Consider the following 25487-nt stretch of genomic DNA (forward strand, 5'->3'; position numbering starts at 1 on the left):
ACACACACAAAATCTGTCCAGAAATACTGGTACTGGCTTGGGTACTTTTAACTTTTCTACCTGTTGCAGAGAAATAGCAGTGTTTTATCTGACACACACACACACACACACACACACACACACACACAGTCTGTAATACTGGTACTGACTTGGTACTTAAACTTGTTCTAAGTTGTTCAGTCTTTTTCTATTTACCTTGAATTTAATGGGGTTATGTTTCAGATAACACATTTATGTGTTGTCTTTTAAGAATGTATTTTAAAACTTGTTTTTCTCTTTTGGGTCTTTTTAATAGCTTCTTGGAAGAAACTTCATTTTGTTTATCATCTTTGGTACCATGGAAGAGATGCAAAACAAAGCTGTGGTTTTCTTTGTGTTTTATATATGGAGCACAGTTGAAATTTTCAGGTGGGTACAAATGCCAGGATGGTGTTTGAGTGCTCCTTCTACTATGGATAAGACTGTCTTATCCAGAGTCTCATTTTATTTGAGATTAAAGTTTCATGTGTGGAGTTCTGCCTGCATCTATGCGCTCTGCAAAGTTGAGACAGTGTTTTTTTTTAAAATTAAAACATTAAAGATACTTTTTAATTAAAAAATTTTTAATTAATTAATTTATTGTAATTGGAGGATCATTACTTTACAATATTGTGATGGTTTTTGCCATACTTCAGCATGAATTGGCCACAGGTATACATGTATCCCCCTATCCTGAACCCCGCGCCTTCTTCCCTCCCTACCCTGTCCCTCTGGGTTGTCCCAGAGCACTGACTTTGGATACCCTCCTTCATATATTGAACTTGCACTGGTCACCTGTTTTACGTATGGTAATGTACATGTCTCAATGCTGTTCTCTCAAATCACCCCACCCTCACCTGCTCCCCCCGAGTCTAAAAGTCAGTTCTTTACATCTGTGTGTCCTTTACTACCCTGCATGTAGGATCATCAGTACTGTCTTTCTAAATTCCATATATATACGTTAATATACAATATTTGTTTTTCTCTTTCTGACTTACTTCACTCTGTATAATAGGCTCCAGGTTTATCCACCTCATTAGAACTGACTCAAATGTGTTCCTTTTTTATAGCTGAGTAATAGTCCATTGTGCATATGCACCACAACTTCCTTATCCGTTCATCTGCCGATGGACATCTAGGCTGCTTTCATAAAAGACTAGTCAAGTGCAGTAGTGAGACGGGGGAAAGAGTAGGATGAGGAGTTCGATCTGTAACTGTGAACAATCAATTGAGATAATGCACTACTTTCGGACAAGCCTATTTATTTTTTAAAAATTTTGTTTTGGCCTCACGCCATGCAGGATCTTAGTTCCCTGACCAGGGATCAGACCCATGTCCCCTGCAGTGGAAACACAGAGTTGGACTGCCAGGAAGTCTGAGGCTTTTTTTTTTTTAAAGCACTCAGTGGATCATAATACCAGCCTGGACACTGGGGAGGAGAAGGAGAGATCCAGAGAAACCAAAGGCCTATCTTACCCTTTAGGATCTTGCTGTCTTATTGGAAAGAGAGGACTCATTCACATGGAAAAATTCTTGAAAAGGCTGAAGAAACATGTGACTGAAGAAGCATCCCAGGCTGGATGAAGTACTGAAGACCAGCCTTCGAGAAGGGATGATAGAATAAATCTTTGGCTATAAGATTACTGAAGTTTGAATTGATCTCTTATCTGATTCTTCGATTTTTGATTGTCAGTAGAAGAAATCTCTTTTAAAAAAATAAGTTTGTGTTTGGCTGTGCCGGGTCTTCACTGTTGTGTGTGAGCTTTCTCTATTTGTGGCGAGTGGGGGCTACTCGCTAGTTGTGTGTTGTCTCTAAACCGCAGGCTCAGTCGATGTGGCGCATAGGCTTTACTTGCCCCGAGGCATGTAGACTCTTCCCAGACCAGGGATTGAACCCGTGTCCCCCACATTGGCAGGTGAATTCTTTATCACTGGACCACCAGGGAAATCCAGAAATTATCCTTTTCTTAAAAAAAAATCTGATTAAAGTAGATGTGTTCTGTACCAGACCATACATATTCCATACTTCTTCCCTTTTCAGCCAAGTGGAGCATTGGTTTTGCAAACTGACTCTTCAGTTCTAGGTTTGGTGATATTTTGGGAAAGTTGACAGTTAAGAGGGAAAAAAGACATTAGCAGCCCTAGATTATGTCTTAACTGTAGTCTGCACCCCATGGCATCCTGTATACCCTCTAGTCTACTTAACACAAAAGTGAAAGAGATTATAGGTTCTTAATAGTAACTTTTACTGTTTGGGAGAAACAAATTTATGTTAGCTCTTTTTAAGTAGAGTATGCCTGATTATAGATTAGAGGTCTTTTTTTATACTTTAATTTTGGTAAATGTTCATTTAGGCAGAGATAAAGTGTCAAAGTATCTGTCCTAACCTACTTGGGACACAGATCAGAACCAGGAATAAAGCCAAAATGCTTCTGAGGATCTGTTCCATGTACAGAACTTTTTCATAGAGGATTCCTTTCAGACCTAAACTTACTTTGCCATTATCGAGAATTCATATCCTTTTGGATAAGGAAATGGCAGCCCACTCCAGTATTCTTGCCTGGAAAATCCCATGGATGGTGGAGCCTGCCTGGTAGGCTACCGTCCATGGGGTCGCAAAGAGTCAGACACGACTGAACGACTTCACTTTGACTTTCATATCCTTTGAAGATTGGAGGAAGAGCACGATGGGAGTTCATTAATTCTGCTAAAAAGAAGCCATGTGTGACTGATTGTGAAATTACTCTTCAATGATGTTCTAGAGTTGCATTCAGTGGTTTTTAACATGTGAATGCCTTATTTCCAATAGGTACCCCTTCTACATGCTCTCCTGCATTGACATGGATTGGAAGGTGCTCACATGGCTTCGTTACACTGTGTGGATTCCCCTATATCCTATGGGATGTTTGGCAGAAGGTACTTTAAAGAACTCTAGGACTTATATCTTACCTCCACTGAGTAGCCAGACCTCTCTTCCTCCCTCTGCTAGCTTTAGTCTGATACATGGGTGTTGAACTTTTACAAGAATTTCTTTCTAGTGGTTTCCTTCCACAATACTACTGCTGTCCAGACTGTTCCAAGGAAGTAGTTCATTTTGTTAAGGTTTGGAAGCTGGTGGTCATGCATGCTTCCTATTTATATGGTAGTTTTAATCTTCCAAAGCAAGTTCATATTGATGACTTCATTTTATTATGACAAACACCTAATGAGTGAGTCAGATAGGCACTTTTCTCTCCATTTTATAGAATAGGAAGCTCAGTGCTATCAATTGACTGTTCCTTATTTACCTTTGCTGTCAGCTTGAAGGCTTATTTCCTAGGAAAGCTAGTGGGGAAAAAAGAAGAGGCGTGAGCCTATTGTACAAAGGGAGGAGGAAGCATTTTCAACAAACCTAGAACTGAAACTTTGAGGAGTTAGAAGGTTCTATCAGTAAATTTAATTGTATTTCATTTGCTTCTAAAAAGTTACTGTTTCTGCTTTCAGCTGTCTCAGTGATTCAGTCCATTCCAGTATTTAATGAAACAGGAAGATTCAGCTTCACATTGCCATATCCAGTGAAAATCAAAGTTAGATTTTCCTTTTTTCTTCAGATTTATCTTATATTACTATTTTTAGGTAAGTATTGGCTCCATAATAGATTCTTTCTGTTGCTTCTTAGAAGGTAGTTAAATGATTCAAAGTTTTAGAAATCCTTATTAATATTCTTGCTTTCAAAAGAGTGGAAATAAGTTTAAGAACAAATTACATTGCAGAACAGACCCACTGGAGAATATGCCATGTAGAAATATTTCTTCTCACATCTTGATTGGATGAGTTCTTTTCTTGAAATGCTCTTGGTCATTCAGACTTTCCCATATTTCATGTTTAAAATAATGTAAGAAGCGCTTTTAAAACTGAATAAAAAGCTCATTTTACTTTTGCTGATTTCAGTAGCAGATTCCTTATCCAGAGGAATTGTTACAGAGGTGGTAATACAGCTGGCAGCAAGGAAGAAGGCAATAAAGGCCTCCGTTCAAGGACCCGCAAGACGTCAGAAAGCCTTCTACCTGACAATAGGAAAGCCCCCTATTCCTCATGTAAAACCTTGCTTGCTTATCAACTTTTATATAAAATCATAAATTCTTGTCTTAATTCATAAAAACTAGGGACCTCCTAAGAACTAAAAGAAGGGATAGAGAAGTAAACCTAAATTATTGCAAGTTTGAAAGATAAAAGCCTAATTAGGAGGACTGTTTACTTTGGATAAAGTTCTGACACATTTTAATATAATTTATATGTATTTCTCCCTGTTGTATTTCACAAAAGTCATGAGGTGGCCTTAAGTATGGCTATTTGGTCTCCTGGCAACAGAAGGATGTGACACAGATAGTGTACTAGTTATCTTTTTCTGTGTAACAAATTAGCCCAAAATGTAGCAGCTTAAGACAACATACAATTATTATTGGGCATGTTTTCCTGGTCAGGAAGCAGGCAAGCTGAGTGGGCCTGGCTCGGGGACCCTCACGAGCCTCAGTCAAGCTGTTGGCTCAGTTGGGGCTATAGTTTCTGCAGACTTGACCAGGGCTGGAGGATCTACTGCAAGCTCGCTTGTGTAGCTGTGGGCAGGAAGGCTTCGGTGTCCCGCCACAGTACTCCATGTGGATGCTCATAACATGGCTTCTCGCCAAAGCAAGTGATCTGGAAGAAAGGCAGAAGTCAAACTCCCTTTTTTTTCCCTTTAAAAAATTTATGTATTATTGAAATATATTTGACATAAAACATTGTGTAACTTAAGGTGTATAACACTGATTTGATACATCAGGTGTAATAAGATTGCCATTGTAGTGATAATTAGCACTTCTGTCACGTCCACCCTTTTTATAACCTAAACTCAGATTTACTGTTACTTTTACTGTGTTCTCTCTGTTACACAGATCAACCTTGTACAGTGTGGGAGGGGACTACACAAGGGTATGGGATACCAGGAAGTAGGGATTACTGGGGACCAGCTCGGAGGCTGGCTTCCCCATACCGAGAGGGAGACCACAAAAAGTGAACCCAAGAAGTTGGCAAGCCCAGTGATCTTACTTATTTGGTTGTGCCATGCATTTTGGGGATCTTAGTACCCCGACCAGAGACTGAACCTGGGCCCTTGGCAGCGAAAGCTCAGAGTCCTAACCACTGGACCACGAGGGGATTCCTGATTTTGGCCATTTAGAAGTGGGGGAGAAGAGAACTACATCCTTTTGGAGCCCTTCAGGGAATCAGCGCATGGCAGAAGCACAGTTAAACGAGACACATTATGAGTACCCTCATAACAAAGGTTACCTTTTGTTCCATGTCTTCTTTTCCATTTCATAAAGGATATTACCCATTTCAGAAAGGTTTCAAACCAAAAATGTTACAGTCTTTGGTGCTTGAAGAGAGCAAGCATCAATTTGGAAAATGCACTCATTAAAAGAGCTCTTTACTTCTATTCCTGCATAAGTCTAGTACTGCTGTAATTAAGCTGCAACCAATGGACCTACTGAGGGTAGGAATAAGTACTGGAAAGACCCTTAAAATATTTTACTAAAAAAGATGAATATTAATGTTCACTAACCCTAGTGGCGGAGAAGGCAATGGCATCCCACTCCAGTACTCTTGCCTAGAAAATCCCATGGATGGAGGAGCCTGGTAGGCTGCAGTCCATGGGGTTGCTAGAGTCGGACACGACTAAGAGACTTCACTTTCACTTTTCACTTTCATACATTGGAGAAGGAAATGGCAACCCACTCCAGTGTTCTTGCCTGGAGAATCCCAGGGATGGCGGAGCCTGGTGGGCTGCCATCTATGGGATCGCATAGAGTCGGACACGACTAAAGCAACTTAGCAGCAGCAGCAACTCTAGTGGCTTTTCCTTGTGTTGCATATTCTAACTTACAAGGTTCTATACTCATATTTAGCTTGCCTACAATGAGTGTGTAGTTGTTCTTGAGAATGATACCCTAAATCTGCATAATTTAGGAGCAGTATAACAATTATATTTGTGTATAGATCAAACGTTCCTTCTCTCACAGTAAGTCTATAAAATAAGTGTTTTTAACTCTATTGTACAATGGAAAAAATGAAAGTGAGGTTTCGCTACAGAGCTCCTCAGTGATCACGTGGGATTGAAATTTTTTTCTGGCTCTGAAATCCTTTGTTTTCTAGTTCACTGAATTTTGTTTCCTAGAAAAGTCTCATACCTTTTAGGCTATTGCTTAATATATATTATTGCCTAGCCTTGAATTAAAAATTAGGTTCTCTTTCTGTTTCAAATTTGTATATTTCAGTTTATGTAAATCCTACCTTAAAAGAAAGGAAAAAGTATTGAATTCTAATTAATGAATTTTTTAGGGGTGAAGTGTACTGATGTCTTCAACTTACATTGAAATACATAAAAAATGAGATGGGAATGGGTATGTGATAAACTAAGTGTAATAAAGTTAAAGTTTAAATTTAGGTGTTCACTGTACAATGATTTAATCTGTATATTTGAAAGTTTTCATAATGAAGCATGGGAGAAAATTAAATTGTAAAACCCACTGGGGGAAAACTGAATGTCTCTAGTGCATTGTTAATATGTGTTCTAGGTTGTGCTTCTTGAGGAACTGCAGGAAGCACAGGGCTGTGGGATATGAAAAACAGACAGCTAGGGACTGTTCTACCCCAAGAACTTCTGCTTATAAACAGAGACAAAGATTCTAATTGGCCTCTTTTCTTTTCCAGGGTTATACATAAATTTCCGTTATCTTTATAAACAGCGCAGGCGGCGCTTTGGACAAAAAAAGAAAAAGATCCACTAAACGGAAGAGATTTAGATGACTTTTTGCCAGTTTGAGCCTAATCTATAGTTCTTACAGTTTTACCTTCTTGTACTGATGTAAAAGTTTTTTTAAAGTTAAATGATTCAATTCTCAGTGGAGCTATCTTCTTTTTTTCCCAGTAACATTCCTGAATTTACTGTATTACCTTAGTGTAGTCCTTGCATGACATGGATTCCTGATACCCGATGACAGGTTCATTCTTGTGTATTCTGTTAGTGACAGCAAAAGACTCAGCCATACCCCCACCCACTCCATCTCTAGTCAGTCTGTTTCACAGGCCCCAGATATTTCTTCAGTGCCCTGAGGCTACCAGCTACTGGCCGTGTGTATAGCTGAGATGTGTTCTTTGCAGCTATTGCTTGTGGGGAAAAAAACAAAAAGACTATGTAGCTGTATAGGAGGCTCCAAAAGTGACTCAGAAAAAGACCTAATATATTCTGTACCCAAGGGGCTACTTGTTAAGTGGGTTGGCATTGATTTTTTTTTTTTTGAAAATTAAGTTTGACTCAGTTACTGATAAAAACATTTCTGAGTCCAGGTAGGGCTGGAGGACACATATTACCTGTGAAACTTTTGGTCTCTCTAGCGACATCTTAACCTGCATAGGCACTGGAGAGCCACAGGGTGATTTGAGAGAAACCAGTCAGAACCTTGGAACACCATGATCACTTACTTCGTTTGTAGCTAAATCACAGCTGTTTTCAACATGAAAGATGGAAACCTTAGTTAGGAAACAGACTGTAAACGAGTTCCAAACCCAGACGGCACTACAGGGATCAAAAAGGTAGTCTGGCAATGCAGCTTGTGGCACGCTGGAAACCTCAGAGTAGACCACACTAAAAGTAGCTACAGAACTGTCTTAGGCTGTGCACAGACATAAAGACACTCAGCCTTCCTTCCCCTGCACTGACCGAGTTCATGTACTTGTGTACCTGTCAGAGTCAGCTGGTGAGACTGTCTGTTTTTGAACATGCCTCAAAAACACCAGGTTTTTATTTTGCTGCTGTTTCACCTGTTTGCAGCAGGCCAGTGAAAACAGAGTGAGAACTCTGGCTGAAGAACCACCATCTGAGCCTTAACGAAGATTCCTTACAGGAAGTTCACCAACAGAGGAACTGAGAAAAATCTTTTAAGATATGGCCACCATCAAAAACATTAGTTTTCCCTAGGACATTCCAAGTAAACCAAGTAAAATAAGTAATGTTTGTCTATAAGAATTTAAGGTATGATAGCTCTTTCTGTTCTGCCATTCCCACTATTCCTGGGGGAAGGGGGACTTGGATTATGCCATTTCTCTGAGCCCAAGATAGAAACTTGGTTTGACCTAAAGACATCTGGTTAGTATAGGCCTATACTAACCAGACGTCAGGTTCACTGCATTGAAGGATATTTTGCATGTCTGCAACTTCTGTCAACATTTGTTTGTATTAATTTCTGGTGTCTTCTCAACTGACTTTCTATGTGTAACTGGGCAGATCAGCTTTACAGTAGATTATGCTGTAAAGAATCTTGTATTCTTAGTGATTGTTAAAAACCTCACTGCTGTCTAAAAAAGCTAAAGATTGTGTATTTCTATTAAAACATTTACAATCAAAATCCTAGTAACTTGTGTTTAAAGATCATTTAGTCTAATGGTTTCAAAATTATTAGTGATAAATTCTTTCATTTAGACAAAATATTATATAGGCATACTTTGATTTATTACACTTCACAGATACTTGCATTTTTCAGAAATTGAAGATCCCTGTGTTGTCAGAGGATGTTTGGCTTTTCCTTTTTTAACCAATAAACTAGTTTTTACTCAAAGTATGTACATTTTATCTTAGACATAATGCTATTGCACACTTAACAGACTATAGTATAAACTATAACATTTTTATATACTGGGAAACCAAGAAATTTGTGTGGTTCACCTTATTACAATACCTGCTTTATCATGGTGGCCTGGAGGTGAACCTCCGAAATCTCTGAGGTATGCCTCTATAGCAGTTCAGCATGTTATTAATAAGTAAAACATGGTTGCTTGGCCTGGATGGCAGGGGAGCTTGGTGGAGAATGGATACATGAATATGTATGGCTGAGTCCTTGTGCTGTTCACCTAACGCTATCACAACATTTTTAATTGGCTATACCTCAATACAAAATGAAAAGTTTAAAACAATATGGTTGCCTGGGCTGAAGCCTATGGGAATAATTCCTTAGGATGTTTACAGAGCAATCTGAAAAGCACTACTGATGTAAATAAATCCCAGGAAGTTTAATGACTTGCCCAAGGTCATGAAGCTAGCTGATGGACTAGAACCATAACTGACGACAGTGATGTCAGAACCTGGCTTAGGCAGTGAGGCCTAACCAGTGTCAGAAATAAGGAAGTCAATATGGAATCCAAGGAACCTTCAAGAATCTATGCCACTTAGGAAGCTGAAAATTATATTTATGTTGTAGGAGAGACCCAAGGCAAAGACCTACTGGTTTCCCAGTGAAACCATTTTATAGAAAACCAAATATTTTATTTTCATTAAAAAATTTGAATAAATGAGGATCATACATTTATGGTTGCTGTTTAAGTTTGTATCTCAAGATATACCAAAAGCACCCTAAGGGTTGCCACTGACTTTTTTGCCCAAGTTTTAAGGAAATTCTGAAACTTAGGGATGTCGGGATTGTGTTTAACAAGTCTCCTCTCCCAACCACAGGTACTTGAAAATGTCCCTATGGTTGGGAGAGGAAAAGAATGGAGAGGTCTTTCAGGAACAGAACCCAAGCTGTTGGGTTTCCTGAGGATGGTGGAGAGGGCTCTACACTTGTCAGTCCTTCAAGCGTTTCAGGAGATGTTCCCGTTGTGGGAGCAACAGCTGTCTTTGGGATTTAAAAGACTCTGAGCTCCAGAAAGCAGCTGCCCACCCTGCAGAACCTTCTCGGAATAGCAGAGTCAAACCTGTGAGGAGTGTGTCTCAGGCAGTCTTGGGAAGGTCTTCGGGCAGCCGCTGCAGAGGTGAACAGACTGAAAAGGTTTTACCCGAAATCATTCTCACTTGAAAAAAAGAAGGAAGGCTCCCAAAGTCAGCGTCATATTCTCTCTGCGCTGCTCCCAGAGAAGTCTGTCTGCAGAGGTGTGATGTTGTGGTCATACCCAGCGTACTCAGAAGTGCCAGTACTGGCCAGCTTGAGCTGCTGGGCAGCGTGGGTCAGCTGGAACGCAGCGTCGGGGTGAGCCGTGTCGGGCAGCAGCGTGCACTCCCTTTCTAGCATGTCTGCCACCCCTTTGAGCAGGTCCAGGAAACCAAAGGCCAAGGCAGCCTTTCGTAAACGGTTCAGCTCCTGAAACAAACAAAACACCAATGTTCCTAAAATGCATTCCCCTCATCACAAACTTCCTAAGTGCTCAGTGTGACATATATTCCCCTTGACCCCCAAACTTAAATGAGTGTTTTTATATCAGAACAAATATTGGTACAGAGACACCCATAATAAGAGGGTGTGAAGACATGCCTGGGAAGTAGTTCCTCTACAGGTGGTCAGAAGGCAAAGGACAACAGGTTTCTGAAACTGAGGTTATCCTCACCACAGTTCATGACCACTTAGGCCAAACATGGTGAGGTGCTTTGCATACATCATTTCATGTACAGTACTCGTAACTCTGGGCTTCCTGGTGGCACAGTGGTAAAGAATCTGCCTACCAATGCAGGAGATGTGGGTTAGATCCCTGGGTCAGGAAGATTCCCTGGAGAAGGCAATGGCAACCTGCTCAGTACTCTTGCCTGGAGAATAATCCCATGGACAGAGGAGCCTGTCGGGCTATAGTCCATGGGGTCACAAAGAGTTGGACACGACTTGGCGATTAAACAACAACTCATAACTCTGAGGATACTTCATCTCTGTTACTCAGGTATGGAAAAGGCTTGCCCAAACCTCAGAGGACTCTTAACCCTTTGGTGCCTCTCTGGCTGGAGCCTTAGACTGAATGACAATGAGTATGTCTGGAGGAGTCAGGAAGTCAGACCCCAAAGACTGCCTCAAAAAGAGAAGTCAAATACTGGATGGAAGCAGAGAAACATGAAATGCCCCATCCATCACTTAGCAGTGTGATCTGGGCAAGTTGTGCAGCCTCTCTGGGTGTCAGTGGCCTCATTTACAAAACGAGGCTCACCTCTGCTGTGCCCACTGGAGGGGTAGACACAGCCATCTGGTAGAGGCCCCTTCCCACTCTGTTATGTAGGTTATATAAAACCAGAAGAAAGAAACAGACTTTCTGATCACCTTTCTACGATCATCTGTTTACAGATGAAAAGTTCAGAAGAAGGCCAAAGTATAGACGAATAGACAGCTCTGCAGGCAGGCAGGGGCTGCAGTCACGGAGTGGTCATCTAGGGCCAATATGGATTAAGGGCTTCGATTAGGGGGAGGCATGGTGGGCTGAACCACTCTCTGGTTGAACTCTTGCCTGATTTCACCAGCTCGCTACATAATTAGGGTTGAAGACATAAAGGTAATGAGATAACACCCAAAGCACCTATGTTCTCTGGAAGAGATGCTAGCTACCCTGGGGTTGACTGTGTGCACGATATTTTAAGATTAGCAAGCTAGGACACAACTGACAATACTGCATACCTCACACTGCCACTTAATTTAATTTAAGCCAAATATCAGAAGGACAGGAGAAGCAAGAGTGAACTTAAATGCCGCCCCCCACCCCCACCCCATCTCTTGTAGCTTGACTCCACCAATGGTTCTGCATTAGTGAGATATGATTCTGGAGGGCCATTCTTTTGCAATTTATAAATGTATATATTTTTTAAAACACTATCTTTTGGCTGCACCACATGGCAGGTGAAATCCTATTTCTCCAACCACAAATTGAGCCTGTGCCCGCAGCATGGGAAGCATGGAATCTGAACCACTGGCCCGCCAGGGAAGTCTCGTAAGTGGGCCATTTTAGAAGTCATTACCAGAAGCAGCTCCTCTGGCAAAGTATGAATGTTCTGAGCAGACACGTCCTGGAAAAACGTCCACTGGTTGCCTGGAGTTAGATCGGATACCCATTTGGGAACAGGGAAGAGCGTTAAGGGCTATGACTCCCAGGTCCTTTCAGCTCCTTCCCTCAGCCATTCGCAGCAGCACCAAGACAGAGAAGACCTGCCAGAGGGCCCACCACACAGAACCAGCCACTTAGACACTCCTGACTCCTGGAGTTTAGGGCAGGTACAGACCTATCGCTTCTACTGACTTTACTGATGAAAAATTGGAGGCACAAACAAATATTTCTAATTCCTGTCCATGTTCAGTGTTTACACTACTGTGAAACAGTTTATTTCTGGCACGCAACACGGAGCCCACCTTCAACTACCATAATTCCGTAGTCTCACCTTATAGAATGTCTGTGTTTTTTCAGGTAGTTTCCTTGCATTTCTTAAAATCTTCTGTACATCAGTCTATAGAGGGTAAAACGAATTCAATGTTAGAATTCTGTGGTAAACAGGGAAAGAATACAAAAGGACACCTTTAAATGGAAAAAAATGAAAATGAGAAGAGTTATAGTGTAAAGATGAGGCTCCCTTCTAAGTTAATGTTACTGTTCAGCATTAGGAAATCATCTCTCTCCTTCAAAAGGCTTGATGATACTAAAAGCCCATGGCGAAAAAAATGAACTTGTCTCACAAAAACACCCCCAGTAAACCCATACATCTATGGCCAGAGGCTTTTAGACAAGGATGCCAAGACCATTCAATGGGGGGAAGAAGTCTCTTTAACAAATGGTGCCTGGATAACTGGATAGCCACCTGCAAAAGAATGAGGTTGGACCCTTACTTCATACCATACCCACAAAATTGACTCAAAATGGATCAGAGGCCTAAATGTTAAGAGCTAAAACTATAAAACTCTTACCATAAAACTTACTTATAAAACTCTTAAAACAACACAGCAACAAAAGAAAAAAATTTGGCAAATGATCATAGCAGCATTATTCACAATAGCCAAAAGGTAGAAATAATCCAAAAGTTCATCAACTGAATGAATGGACAAATATGGACTTTATACATTGGACCATTATTTATTCAATGGACTATTATTACTCAGCCATCAAAAGGAATGAAGGACTGATACATGCTACAACATGAATGACTGTTGAAAACATTACGCTAAGAGAAGTCAAACACAAAAAGGCACATATATGATGCAGTTTACATGAAATATCCAGAATAGACAAATCCTTATAGACGATAGAAAGCAGGTAAGTGGTTGCCTAGAGCTGGGGCAAGAGTGACTTGTTGAGCGGGTAAAGGATTTCCTTTTGGGGTGATGAACATGTTTTTGAACTAGACAGTGGTGATGGTCATGTAACACTGTGATTATAGTAATGTCACTGAATTGAATGCTTTAAAATGTCTGAAATGGTAACTTCTGTTATGTGCACCTCACCATAATAAAACAACGCATCCAGACCAAAACAAAATTTAAAAAACAGTTTTAGAAAAATTCAGCTCTCCTTCAGACAGGGAAGTGCTGGGGTCAGCGATGGCAAGAAAGAGGGAGAACTTTAATTTCCAACAAAGGGAAGAGGCCCCTTAGTCAGGGCAGGATGTGTCTGTCTAGTCTCCCTGAAAAGGGGGCTAGAAGAGACTACGTGTCAATAGAGGTTACTTCTGTGGTCAGGTGGCCTGACTGCCTCTTCTCATTTGGCTTGGACTGGACTCATGGGAGAAACAAAGGAAAAAAGAAAAGGCATTCAAGTGAGAAAAAAAGTTCAAAAACTGATTTTTAAAAATAGGTATGAATGACTTTGCCAATGGGAGGAGAAAGTCACTGAGCCCCTTGACTAAAGGCAGCACACCTTGATAATAGGATAATTTCATAGGAGTCTTCCATAAAGCGTTTCTGTGGTATTACATGGTAATGCTTTGACTTACATTGTGCCGATGGGAGAAATAATCACATGAAGGTTTTTATGTCTTCCTCAAAACTGGTACTAAAGATAACACCTATAATATTATTCAATGACTCACCATGTCAAAACTTTTACATTAAAATTTAATGCTGGAAAAAATGTGTCTCTCTAGAAAAACTGACATGCTTCCTTTTATCAGACAAGGAGAACCATAAAACCAACATGTTTTTTTTTGACCTTGGTAGCAGGAAGCTCAAGAGCCAAATTGCTCAAACACAATTATCATTCTGCCTTGGCTTCCTGGAACACCGTCTTTCTTCTTCCTCTAGGTCTTATATTGCTCCAAATTTTGTAAAAAATGATTCTGCTACGTACGTGTTTTACTGTAGGCCACCTCAAATCCTTTTTGGAAATAATGACAAATGTAAGAAGTAAATGAATTACGAAGTATCAGAGGAAAAGAAAATCAAATCAAATGTCCTCCTGCCTGCAGGAACCCCTCCTCCTGTCCCCAGTGGAGAGCAGCGTGGATGGTAATGTTACCTGCAGGCCACTGGGTTTGATCCACACCGTCACATTCTGGGCATAACTGCGCTTGTTTTTGGGCTGCAGGGGGAATGGGCTCTTATTATCATCCTCACCATAAGGGTTTTCTTTAGCATCTTAAAAGAAAAAAACAAGCTTGAAATGACATCTGGCAAAACACAGTCAAGCACATTTCCAATTAGGTTAGAAGCTCTTTGAATCATTCGATCTCCTATATCCTATTACCTCCCTAATTAAGAAAATCCATTAACTTCCGTCAGGTTGGGGAACCTGTTCTCAGCACTAACGTTGGACACTGAACAATCAACTGAGGCCCAGGCAAGTGAAAAACAGCTTACTGTCTTTAAATATACAAGTTTTACTTATCTGCTTTATAAATTAAGGTCATAAGAGGATAAAAATACATAAAATAATACTAAAGTGTATATAAAAATATATGTATACCTACATACTGCAATTCTACATAGTCTAGCCCAGCACTCTCCAACAGAACTTTCTGTGATAAGGAAAGGTAGCCACACCCCATGAGACCACTGAACCCTTGACACCTGGCTAGTGTAGCAGAGGAACTGGATTTTATTTAATTAAATTTGAATAGCCTCCTGTGGTGAGTGGCTACTGGATCAGACAGCATAGGTAGAGACATTGAGAAAATTTAAAAGTGAAATTACATATAGCCAATTTAAGGAAAAGAGCAGGGAAGAAATACCTTCTTGGTGAAACATACCCATCTTACGGGTTACTGGTTTACTGCTTCCACAGACATAAAGCCATGTTGAGTTTATAGCCACGTGGATAAACAAAGATTTCTATTTTTCCACCTGCTTCCTGAGTCAATGATACTTTGTCACAAACTTACAAAGCATACTTATTACCTCTTGGCTCATTTTATCGGTGTCATCTTTCAGGGTAGACAGAGCAGGAATCATTTTCCCAACAAGACTGGGGAGCTTAAATCCCTTGCCCACGTTTCTGTTGAAAACTGGAATTAGCTCAGCTTCTCTAACTGACCCAGAGGTGCTCTAACCCCAATTTGGTCATTAATTTGGGTGCCTTATACTGGCCCCATTCTACCTCTGTCACTGCCCTCTCCTCCTACCCCCTCCAAAAATTTATTGGTTCAGCTTTCCAGATGTTTCCATGAAGACTTGTCACTCCATAAGCCTTTCTAAGTCAGGCCAAGATCCCAACTGTCATTTCCCAGGCAACATGCTTATTTCCAACTTTTTGGCCACTGTTTCCGTTCTTCCCCTGTCTGCAATGCTCTCTTTTCCTCATTTATTTATTCCCTCCCTCACGTACTCATTCGTCGTCTATATTAAGACCTCACTATGTAGGAAGCACCATGCTAGGAAGTATGGCTAGAGAAGATATTTTTTTCTGGCCTCAATGAAGAATATGAGTATTTATGAAGGGTATTTATTAAATTACAACTGTGTGCAAAATACTTAACATATACAACTTATCTCCTTTTAGCAACTCAAGAGGGTAGATATTATTAGTCTCATTAAACATGAGAAAATTGAGGCTCAGATTTCACAGGGACAGCTGGGCCTGGTTTCAAAGGCAATACTTCTTCCCCCATTCAACACTGCTATTCCTCACCTACCCAAATGTACTTAAATTCCAGGTCCGGATCCTATCCTACATTCTCCATGGAGTTGTCCCAGTGTTTTCTGGTAGACAATTTGTCTAGTCCCGTTTATCCTACAGCACTCAGTGTTAGTACCCAACATTTCGGCATCTTATTACAGCCTACCTTATATTGTCTCTAATTGCTTGGAGCCTCTATGTGGAAACTGGCTTAGTAGACATTAATGAAAAAAGAACAGGAAATCTTAGAAATAATAAATATGATAATGGAAAATTTTTTAAAATATTGGTTGCAAGATAAAATTGAAGATATCTTACAGAAGGTAGAACAAAAAATTTCAAAACTGAAAAATATGGGTAGGATAAGAAAATTACACACATGCACACAAATACTATAAACACATCTAGGAAAGGAGAACAAAGAATACACGGAGGAAACCAAAGACATATTCGTGCTTCCAGGACTTGAATTGCGAGATGGAAGCATTGAGTCCAGCACAATGATGAAGAGACCGAAACCAAGGAATGTGATTCGGAACATCTAGAACGCTAGGGACACTAGAAGAGCCTCAAGGTGCACAGAGAAACAGAGACCAGGGTCAAAGCTCGGACGGTCAGCATGGCACTAGACTCTCAGGAGCAACACTGGAAGCCAGAAGAGACAACAGAATGATGCTTCAATACTCTAAGGGAAAATGATTCCTGACCTAGAACTCAATATTCAACCATACCATCCGTAGAGTGTAAGGGATGAAATACGGACATTTCCACAAATGTGAGACTTCAAATGCTTACTTCCCATGTGCCCTTTTCTCAGGAGGATTCATCAACCAGGAGAGTCACGGGAGAGATGTGAAGGGAAGACGTGGGATGACAGCTATGCAATGTGCCTAGAGAATAACCAGTCCATTCATGAAACAAAAGGAAGGAAGATGACTCTCAGGAAAAAAAGAAAGTGACAACAAAATACGTAAAGGATGTCTTTTGCTTAGGCAGGAATTGGTGATAGGTACGTGGAAAAGAGCAAAGAAAAACAAGGGGGAAGAAAAGGCAGGGGAAGGCCATGAGGGCCCAGAGTGATGGCTGCACTCATCTGTTGCTGGCTTCCCCCCAGCCTGGCTGCCAGGCTCTTTCCTGGATTCTAAGAGGAATGTCGGTGTCTTCCCTACAGAGCTCTCCTGTTAATTACAGTCAGTCAGAATACATTTAGCTTACCTGCTAGAAAAAAGAAATATCTAATTAAAAACAACAGTAGTATCTGGGGTAGGACACAAAGAGTTGCAAAACAAAGGAAACGTCGCACTGTGCAGCACGTGGCTTAGCAGCGAGTAGCACTGACTTTGCTCAGCAAGGACTGAAAACTGGCTGAACGGCCAAGAACACCATAACCACACTGCAAGGGTTGAGCAAGGGAAAAATGTGCTTCTTGGGTGAACAGGTGGGCAAGGATGGCAGTAGTAAGAGAAGAGCTAAGCAGTTTTCCTTGAAAAGTAAAAAAATGGCATTAAAATAACAGTCAAGAAATAGCTATATATGTAAATTATTTAGAAATGTAAGTAAAATATCAGAAGAAAAAATTAAAATTTGAGAATGGTTATCTGTAAGAACAGAATTAGGAGTAGAAGGGGGTAGGTATAAACAGTAGTATTTTGCAAGCTTCCCTTTAATTAAAAAATCATAATTAAAACAGCAAGCTCTACCATTCAAATGCGCCTACTGTGTGTCAGGTACTCATTTCCTTAGAAACTTCTCTCACCAACTAGCTAAGACAGGTTTTATTGTTACTGGTGGCTCAGAGGTTAAAGCGTATGCCTGCAATGCGGGAGACCTGGGTTCAATCCCTGGGTTGGGAAGATCCCCTGGAGAAAGAAATGGCAACCCACTCCAGTACTCTTGCCTGGAAAATCCCATGGAGGGAAGAGCCTGGTAGGCTACAGTCCAGGGTCGCAAAGAGTCAGACACGACTGAGCAACTTCACTTTCACTTTTACTACTTGTCACCATGACAATCCCAATCTCCTAGGACTGTTGTGAGAGTTAAATGAGATAACCCATTTCATTTTGTCTAGCACAGTGCCTGGCACAAAGTTAAATTCAATAGATGTTAGTTCTTACTACCCTCATTGAAAAGAACAGAGGGAGAGAAAAAAAAAAAAACAACCATGAATATAGGGCTGAGAAAAAAGCAGTTCCATCTGATTTAAGAATATGCACAATGAGCCACGCATTGCTAGGCTGGCAGCCGGATCAGAAAGGAATATGAACACTACTACCTTAGATTATGGACAGGCGCTGTGGTAAAAACGATCACAATAGTTTAGGTTAAGTATCAGATGTAAGTATTTTAGGCTTTGGGGATTATATGGTCTCTGTTGTAACTGCTCAATTTTGCCACTGAAGCAGGACAGCCATAGGTATGTAAACGAATGGGAGAGATTCTGTAATAAAACTTAACAATAAAACTATATTTACAAAACAAGCAGTGGGTTAATTTGGCCTGCAGGCCATTGTTAGCTGACCTCTGATCTAAGTGATCTGCTTTCTGACAAATCTGTATGCAGGTCAAGAAGCAACAGTTAGAACCAGAGGTAGAACAACAAACTGGTTCCAAATTCCGAAAGGAGTATGTCAAGGCTGTATATTGTCACCCTGCTTATTTAACTTATATGCAGAGTACATCATGTGAGATGCCAGGCTGGATGAAGCACAAGCTGGAATCAAGATTACTGGGAGAAATATCAATAACCTCAGATATGCAGATGATACCACCCTTATCCAAGAAAGCGAAGAGGAACTACAGAGCCTCTTGATGAATGTGAAAGAGAAGAGTGAAAAAGTTGGCTTAAAACTCAACATTCAAAAAACGAAGATCATGGCATTCAGTCCCATCACTTCGTGGCAAACAGATGGGGAAACAATGGAAACAGTGACATATGTTACTTTTTTGGGCTCCAAAATCACTGCAGATGGTGACTTGCAGCCATGAAATTAAAAGACGCTTGCTCCTTGGAAGAAAAGCTATGACCAACATAAGGACAGCATATTAAAAAGCAGAGACATTACTTTGCCAACAAAGGTCCATCTAGTCAAAGCTATAGTTGTTCATGTACGGATGTGAGAGTTGGACTATAAAGAAAGCTGAGTGCAGAAGAATTGATGCTTTTGAACTGTGGTGTTGGAGAAGACTCTTGAGAGTCCCTTGGACTGCAAGGAGATCCAACCAGTCCATCCTAAAGAAAATCAGTCCTGAATATTCATTGGAAGGACTGATGCTGAAGCTAAAGCTCCAGTATTTTGGCCACCTGATGTGAAGAACTGACTTATTGGAAAAGACCCTGATGCTGTGAAAGACTGCAGGTGGGAGGAGAAGGGGACGACAGAGGATGAGATGGTTGGATGGCATCACTGACTCAATGGACATGGGTTTGGGTGAACTCCGGGAGTTGGTGATGGACAGGGAAGCCTGGTGTGCTGCCAGGCTTGGGGTCGCAAAGAGTTGGACATGACTGAGCAACTGAACTGAAATGAACTGATCTAAGTGAAAGGTAAAGAAACCCAGTACAATGCAAAAGCCCTGAGAATCAAAGGTCAGAATGAATGTAGGAATGCTGCAGAGTGAATAAAGGGGGTGAGGAATCACACACACACACACACACACACACACACACACACACACACCCAGGTTCTCTTCCAATTACTGTCCTCTTTCTGTCCTCTTGTGGTCAAACTCATAATTCATTCCTCAGCCTGTCTCCTGGCTAATCATTTGCCAAAACTGATTCTTACAAAGCCACCAAGAATCTCTTATCTGTCAAGATCAAATGACTCTTGATTCACAGTGTCCTCTTCTTTCTTCTTGGTTTCTATTCTTCCCTAAAACTATTTAGTCATTTAAAATACTCATTCTACAGTCTTTCAGATTAACTCCTCAAGGCGCTAATCCTCCTATCGTTCTTCCTTCAAATCAAAGACCTTCATATGATTTTACAACTTTTTTTTTTTCAAATCAAACACATCTCCAGGGAGGACTGTTTTTTCTGCAGTAGGGCTTCCCTTGTGGCTCAGCTGGTAAAGAATCCACCTGCAATGCAGGAGACCTGGGTTCGATCCCTGGGGTGGGAAGATCCCCTGGAGAAGAGAAAGGCTACCCACTTCAGTATCCTGGCCTGGAGAATTCCATGGACTGTATAGTTCATGGGGTCACAAAGAGTTGGACACAATTGAGTGACTTTCACTTTCACTTTCCCCCTGGGTTGTAGAGGAGTTTCCACAGAGCCATTACATTAGCTTCTGGAGGACGCACCACGGGTTTCGCTGCTTCAGCTCCAAGGTTTACACTGTTGGTTAGGGAACGGGCAGGGCTGAGCCACATGGTGCAGGACTTGGGCTTCCACGTCTCACAGGAGACGTTTAGGTTTCTTTATATGTAAAAAGTAGGTAGAAACAATGAATAGAATTTTTTTTGTCGTCCTCTCACTGAGAGGGTAGAACTTCCACACTCCATGCTTTACTCGGGAGATTTCAGTTCAGTCTTGTCTCCTGTTCCTGTGTGACCTTTAAAATCCCAGCCCCTGGAATCTAGCTCAAGAGTTGGCACACTATGGTTGGCTGTGTGTTTCTGAGTTAAGAATGGTTTTTTATATTTTAAATGGTTTATGTATTGTGCTATGATGTCAGACTTTAGTAGCTGTGACAAAAACCATGCTGCTGCTGCTGCTGCTGCTAAGTCACTTCAGTTGTGTCCGACTGTGTGTGACCCCATAGATGGCAGCCCACCAGGCTCCCCCGTCCCTGGGATTCTCCAGGCAAGAACACTGGAGTGGGTTGCCATTTCCTTCTCTAATGCATGAAAGTGAAAAGTGAAAGGGAAGTCGCTCAGTCGTGTCCAACTCTTAGCGACCCCATGGACTGCAGCCTACCAGGCTCCTCCGTCCATGGGATTTGCCAGGCAGGAGTACTGGAGTGGGGTGCCATCGCCTTCCCCGGACAAAAACCATAATTACCTATAAAATGTAAAATATTTATTATATATGGCCCTTTGCTGGAAAAGTTTGCTGACCCTTGGCCTAGCTTCTAGGGCCGATATTCCATCAAAATCTCTAGGCTTCGATGGCAAAAGGTATCCTTTGAACCTGAATGGACATGCATGCACATGTGTGTAAGACACTGCAGGCCTGACTTACATGTGCTCATGAGACACTCTACTTCCTTCTTGAATCTCTTTATTCTCTTGGCTTCTGTGGCTTCCTTTTTCTTGTACTTTTTCTCTTCTCTGCCTCTTCCTTCTCATTTTCCTTTACTGGTGCCATTTCCACTGCCTCTAGTAGTCGGTCCTTTCTAGGGGTCTGGTCCTTTTCCCCTGACGTATATACTTTCCTGAGGCTAGGGCTTCTTAAAGTGTGGTTATTGACCTAGATTGTAATCAATTAGGTAATATTAAAACTGCAAGTTCTTGATTTTGAATCCAGACCTACTGAATCAGAATCTCTGTAAGTGGGGACCAGGAAACAGAATTTTAAAACAAGTTCTCCAGGTTTACTTTTGTATACCAAAACTCAAATTTGTAAACTATTGCCCTAGCAATCTCCCTCATCTCTCCATTTTAAAGATCACCAATATGTTTTGCTGGGAGCCAGTGTGAGGAACTCTGCCCGTGGCAAAGGTCGTGAGGAAGGAAGCTCGACATACGCAAAGGCGGGATCGAGCCTCAGGAGTCCCCCTGGAAATTCTTGAGCATCTACCCCCAAAACCAGAGTCTGCCTACTTTACTACTTTGTGCTCTCACCTACACCTCTGACTTTACGGGGGGCTGTCCCCCACCGCCTCTTTCGGAGAAGGAGTTAACTTAGAGCTCCAGTTAATAATAATTCCTGGGCGTGACAGGAGTGTTCCAACTTACAAACTCCTCTGAAGGTTCTCTAGCCTGCCTGACAGGCTTGTCCGGCCACATGTGATTGCTCACAGCCTCCCAACCGTGAGAAGCACGAGATGCTTTAAACCTTCTAAAAACAGGTTCTTTAGAGAAGTTAGAAAACTATTAGTATAGTATAGTGGGCTGATTAGAAATTGTATTGGTGAAGGGTTTTTCATTTGTTGAGCCAATGTTTGCTGCTAAGTCTCCACATCCCCTGCCCTTATACACATTAATGAATATATAGAAGAAATAAGTATTAACCTTTGATATTAATCACGTTAGACCTTAGGCTAAGTAAATTCTTTCCTTAATTAAAACCCACTACACCCTCACCCTATAGGAATGTAACTTTATCTGGTACCTTTGGAAGGTGGCGTCTGTTTTAAGAATAATCACCTCTGGAGAAATAAGTGTTCTGGTTGACTGACCACTGTCACAAGGAGAGGGTCATAAATTGTCAGCAGGCCCCCTGGTCAGAAGATGATGTAACACCCCTAAGACCTCTGTATACATTTGTATGAAGCACCTGACTTCAATAAAAGTCAGGACTGCTGACCCCGCATGACTTTTGTATAACATCTCAGTGTATAAAAACAGACCCTGGAAAAATAAAAAATGGGATCAGTTCCTTGAAAGACTGGTCTCCTCATGTCGTTCTTTCTCTCACCTTCTGGCTGAATCCCCATCTGGAACGTGGAGGCTCGTCAAGCCTACTAATCATGCCTGGGCTTCTAAGATCTGACCGGGGAGGCCTTAGTGTCTCCTCTCCTTCGGGAGAACGGGAGGACGCCTGCGGCCTACGTAGGTGACATAAATTCCTTGCCCTGGAATTTTATTAGCTTTCCACGTAAACCAAGTTATTCAGCCTCTTTTCTCCACTGAATTTTCCTACTGAGCTATCCCCATTCTATTACTCTTTATATTTCTAATTAATATTTAATTAAAGCTATTGTATCCAGTTCGCTGAAGCCGTCTCCCCTTCGAATTTCCCTGGATCCACCAGGGCTGGACCCCGGCAATGTTTGTAACTAAAAATTGTACTTTCAACTCTGTCCTCTCTCCTGAACTCCAGATTCTTACAGGAATTGTCTATAGGTACCTTCACCTAAATCTCACAGGCATAAGCGTGCACAAGAGAAGTTCTTCCCAAATCTACTATTCTGTTTCAATTATTAGTACCACCTTTGACCCTGCAGCCCGTCAGAAACCTGGGATCATTCTCAACTCTTCTGTTTCCTTTATTCTTGTATCTAAAAACTGCTCTTTCCACCTTCAAAATACCTTTGCATGGATCACATCCTCTCTGTTCCCAGCCAATGGCCTTGTTCTGCGTCTCATCTTGACATCTCCAGGACTGTCACCGGGGACTTCTAACAGCAAGATGCCCATACCTTTTCAAATCCATACTCCACAGAGTTTTCTTTCTAAATGCAAAATTTATTATCTCTCACTTGGATATCAGCCACACTGCACAACTGCAGAAGTTACCAGTACTTAGAATACATAATCACCTAACTGGTATCTCCACTGTTCTCATCATAGCCAGAAGGATCTGATCATATTACTCTCCTTCAGCGGCTCCCCTGTATCTGTAGAATAAAGTCTCAGATGAGGCCTGCCCTGCTGTCCCACTGCCAAACTCTAACCTACCATCTGGCCTTCCCACCCTCACCCTCCCACTTTGTGGTCTAGCTTCTTTCTTTTTTAGAGGTGCTCTATTTAGAACAAATTTCTCTTTTTCTTCAAACTCAGTAATGGTCTCTCTCCTCTCTGGAGATATGCCCAAGTCCTCAAGGAAGAGCTGACCATCCCCTACTTCAGGCCAACTGTGATCTCATGCCAGTTTAGGTTTATTATTCCACTTTCCACTAGTCTTTGAGTAACTTCTGCTGACTCTTTTAGCCTGCAGACCTGGCACAGAATAGGCTGCTTGGCAGATGTTCCTAAAATTGAAATGGGCCCAAATGAGCTCAGGGAGACACTACAGTTGGAGCCTGAGTACCTAGGAGTACAAAGGCCTCAATCAGAGGGAGTAGAAAAATCAGAAGAAATGGCTTATGGGAGAGAGGGAGAGATGATGGTTTCTGCCACAAACACGCTGATCTGAGGACTGTGACAGAATATCCAGGTGGAGAGGTCCAAGTGGCAACCGGGAAATACAGGTGCAAGATTTAGGGAGAGATCAAGCAGGATGAGAGTTAGAGGCATGTTGAGAGTCTGAAGCCGAAACAGCTGATGAAATAAACAAGAGAGAGTAATAACCCAAGAGTAGAAGGCAAAGAACAACACCCTGGGAAATCATGAGGCAAGGGGAAGAAAAGACAGGATTACAAGTGAAAAAAGTTGCCAAGGAAAAAGATAAGCGCCAGGTGAATGCAATGTGAGGAAAACTAAGGGAAAACAGTCTCAAGAAGGAATGGATTAAATTATCTAAGAATGTCTAGGGGTAGCTGGGTTAAAAATAGTACACTAAAGAAAGTTTGCTTCCCCTGAGCTGTAATGTTAAAAGTCCAAAGGTTAAATTCTCTTGGGGCTGTCCACCTACATATCCAGCATCAGAAACCACAGGGCACTCATAAGGGAAATCACGCGCTCTCTGACTCACAGAGAGAGCCATTCAGAACAGTAGAGAGAAAACAAAGTCAGGATAAATAAAGTCTGATCTGGGGTATACCTGAAATTGGACCCAACTGCACCATTTTCCCTAGCCATGGGAGAGGTTCTGGGCCAGGCTCAAAGAGAGACATCATGAGGTTTGATTTCTTCTTGCTGTCAGCTTGAGAGTAGAGCATCCCATGCCATTCAGGACTAGATGGAGAGAAGACGGACGGTGAGAACAGCTTTACGCCTGGGACTGTCAAGCTAAATAACTCTACCCTGTGTTTTTCTCTCAAGAGATATGGCTTTCAGCTTTGAAATTAAAGCCAAATCCTAAACCTACAAATGCATACTATTGCCCCCTAATATTAGCATTCTTCGGAGATATGTATTACTAGTTATGTAGATACAGAAATAAAAAACAGTCTTATAAGAGAAAAAGAGAATCACAAGGGCAGCAGATAGCTGCAGGTGTGGTGAGGAGTAAGAGCTGTGACCTATAGGTCTCTTCAGCCACCTCCAAATCATTCACAGAAATACCACACAGAGAAGCCCTTCTAACACAGTGCGCAAAGCCACCACCCAGCTCTGTTCACACTTCTCAAAGGGCCTCAGGTGATTCTTGTATTCAGAATTAGTACAAGTAACTTGAGTACCAAGAATCTAGCACACCAATATCTAATAAGAATTGCATTTGTCTTTTTGGATTAGCTAATTTTAACTCCAGCAGAAATGGAGCCATGCTTCCTCTAGGTATCCTTAACAACTCTTGATCTTCTCTACCAATCAATCCCAGTTGATGGCCAGAGGATGACCAGTCACCTCTTCTTCTCTAACAAACAGGTATTTTCGAAAAGGAAGCAGGCAGTTCTGCAGATTTTGAGACTATATCCAAAGTCAAAGCTAGAAGGGCATTCCTTATAGAGAAGGAATACAGCACAGTGGTTATGAGCATGGGCTACAGAGTCACAACGCATGGATAAAAATCCTGACTCTTTCATTCAATATCTGTGTGACCTTGAGCAAGTACCATGACTTTGCTCTCTAAGTCTCAGTTTCCTTGTCTAAGGCAACAGGGGGTAATACTGATACCTCTTGGATAGTGT

The 25487-nt window shown here is 41.5% G+C and overlaps 2 protein-coding genes across 4 annotated transcripts in view; one reads left to right on the top strand and one right to left on the bottom strand.

The window, feature by feature from the left end:
• The window catches only part of HACD3 (3-hydroxyacyl-CoA dehydratase 3), a 29948-nt gene extending 21498 nt beyond the window's left edge, over nucleotides 1-8450 (top strand). Inside the window, exons 8-11 of the mRNA XM_005899974.3 lie at nucleotides 296-408; nucleotides 2828-2934; nucleotides 3502-3633; nucleotides 6748-8450. Coding sequence (XP_005900036.1) covers nucleotides 296-408; nucleotides 2828-2934; nucleotides 3502-3633; nucleotides 6748-6824 — 429 coding nt within the window. The 3' untranslated portion in view covers nucleotides 6825-8450. The remainder of the gene's footprint in view (nucleotides 1-295; nucleotides 409-2827; nucleotides 2935-3501; nucleotides 3634-6747) is intronic.
• Nucleotides 1-25487, bottom strand: part of INTS14 (integrator complex subunit 14) — a 47232-nt gene that overhangs the window by 4023 nt on the left and 17722 nt on the right. For 2 of the 3 annotated variants that reach the window (XM_005899976.2, XM_005899978.3), the window contains exons 9-12: nucleotides 24458-24591; nucleotides 14275-14393; nucleotides 12212-12277; nucleotides 8188-10166 (exon numbers count right to left, since the gene is read on the bottom strand). In XM_005899976.2, the coding sequence (XP_005900038.1) occupies nucleotides 9915-10166; nucleotides 12212-12277; nucleotides 14275-14393; nucleotides 24458-24591 (571 nt within the window). In that variant the 3' untranslated portion in view covers nucleotides 8188-9914. Of the gene's footprint in view, nucleotides 1-8187; nucleotides 10167-12211; nucleotides 12278-14274; nucleotides 14394-24457; nucleotides 24592-25487 lie in introns of those variants that run through there. The other variant, XM_070377300.1, reaches the window with a different exon arrangement.

This window comes from Bos mutus, chromosome 10 (genome assembly GCF_027580195.1).
Source record: "Bos mutus isolate GX-2022 chromosome 10, NWIPB_WYAK_1.1, whole genome shotgun sequence".
Classification (NCBI taxonomy): Eukaryota; Metazoa; Chordata; class Mammalia; order Artiodactyla; family Bovidae; genus Bos; species Bos mutus.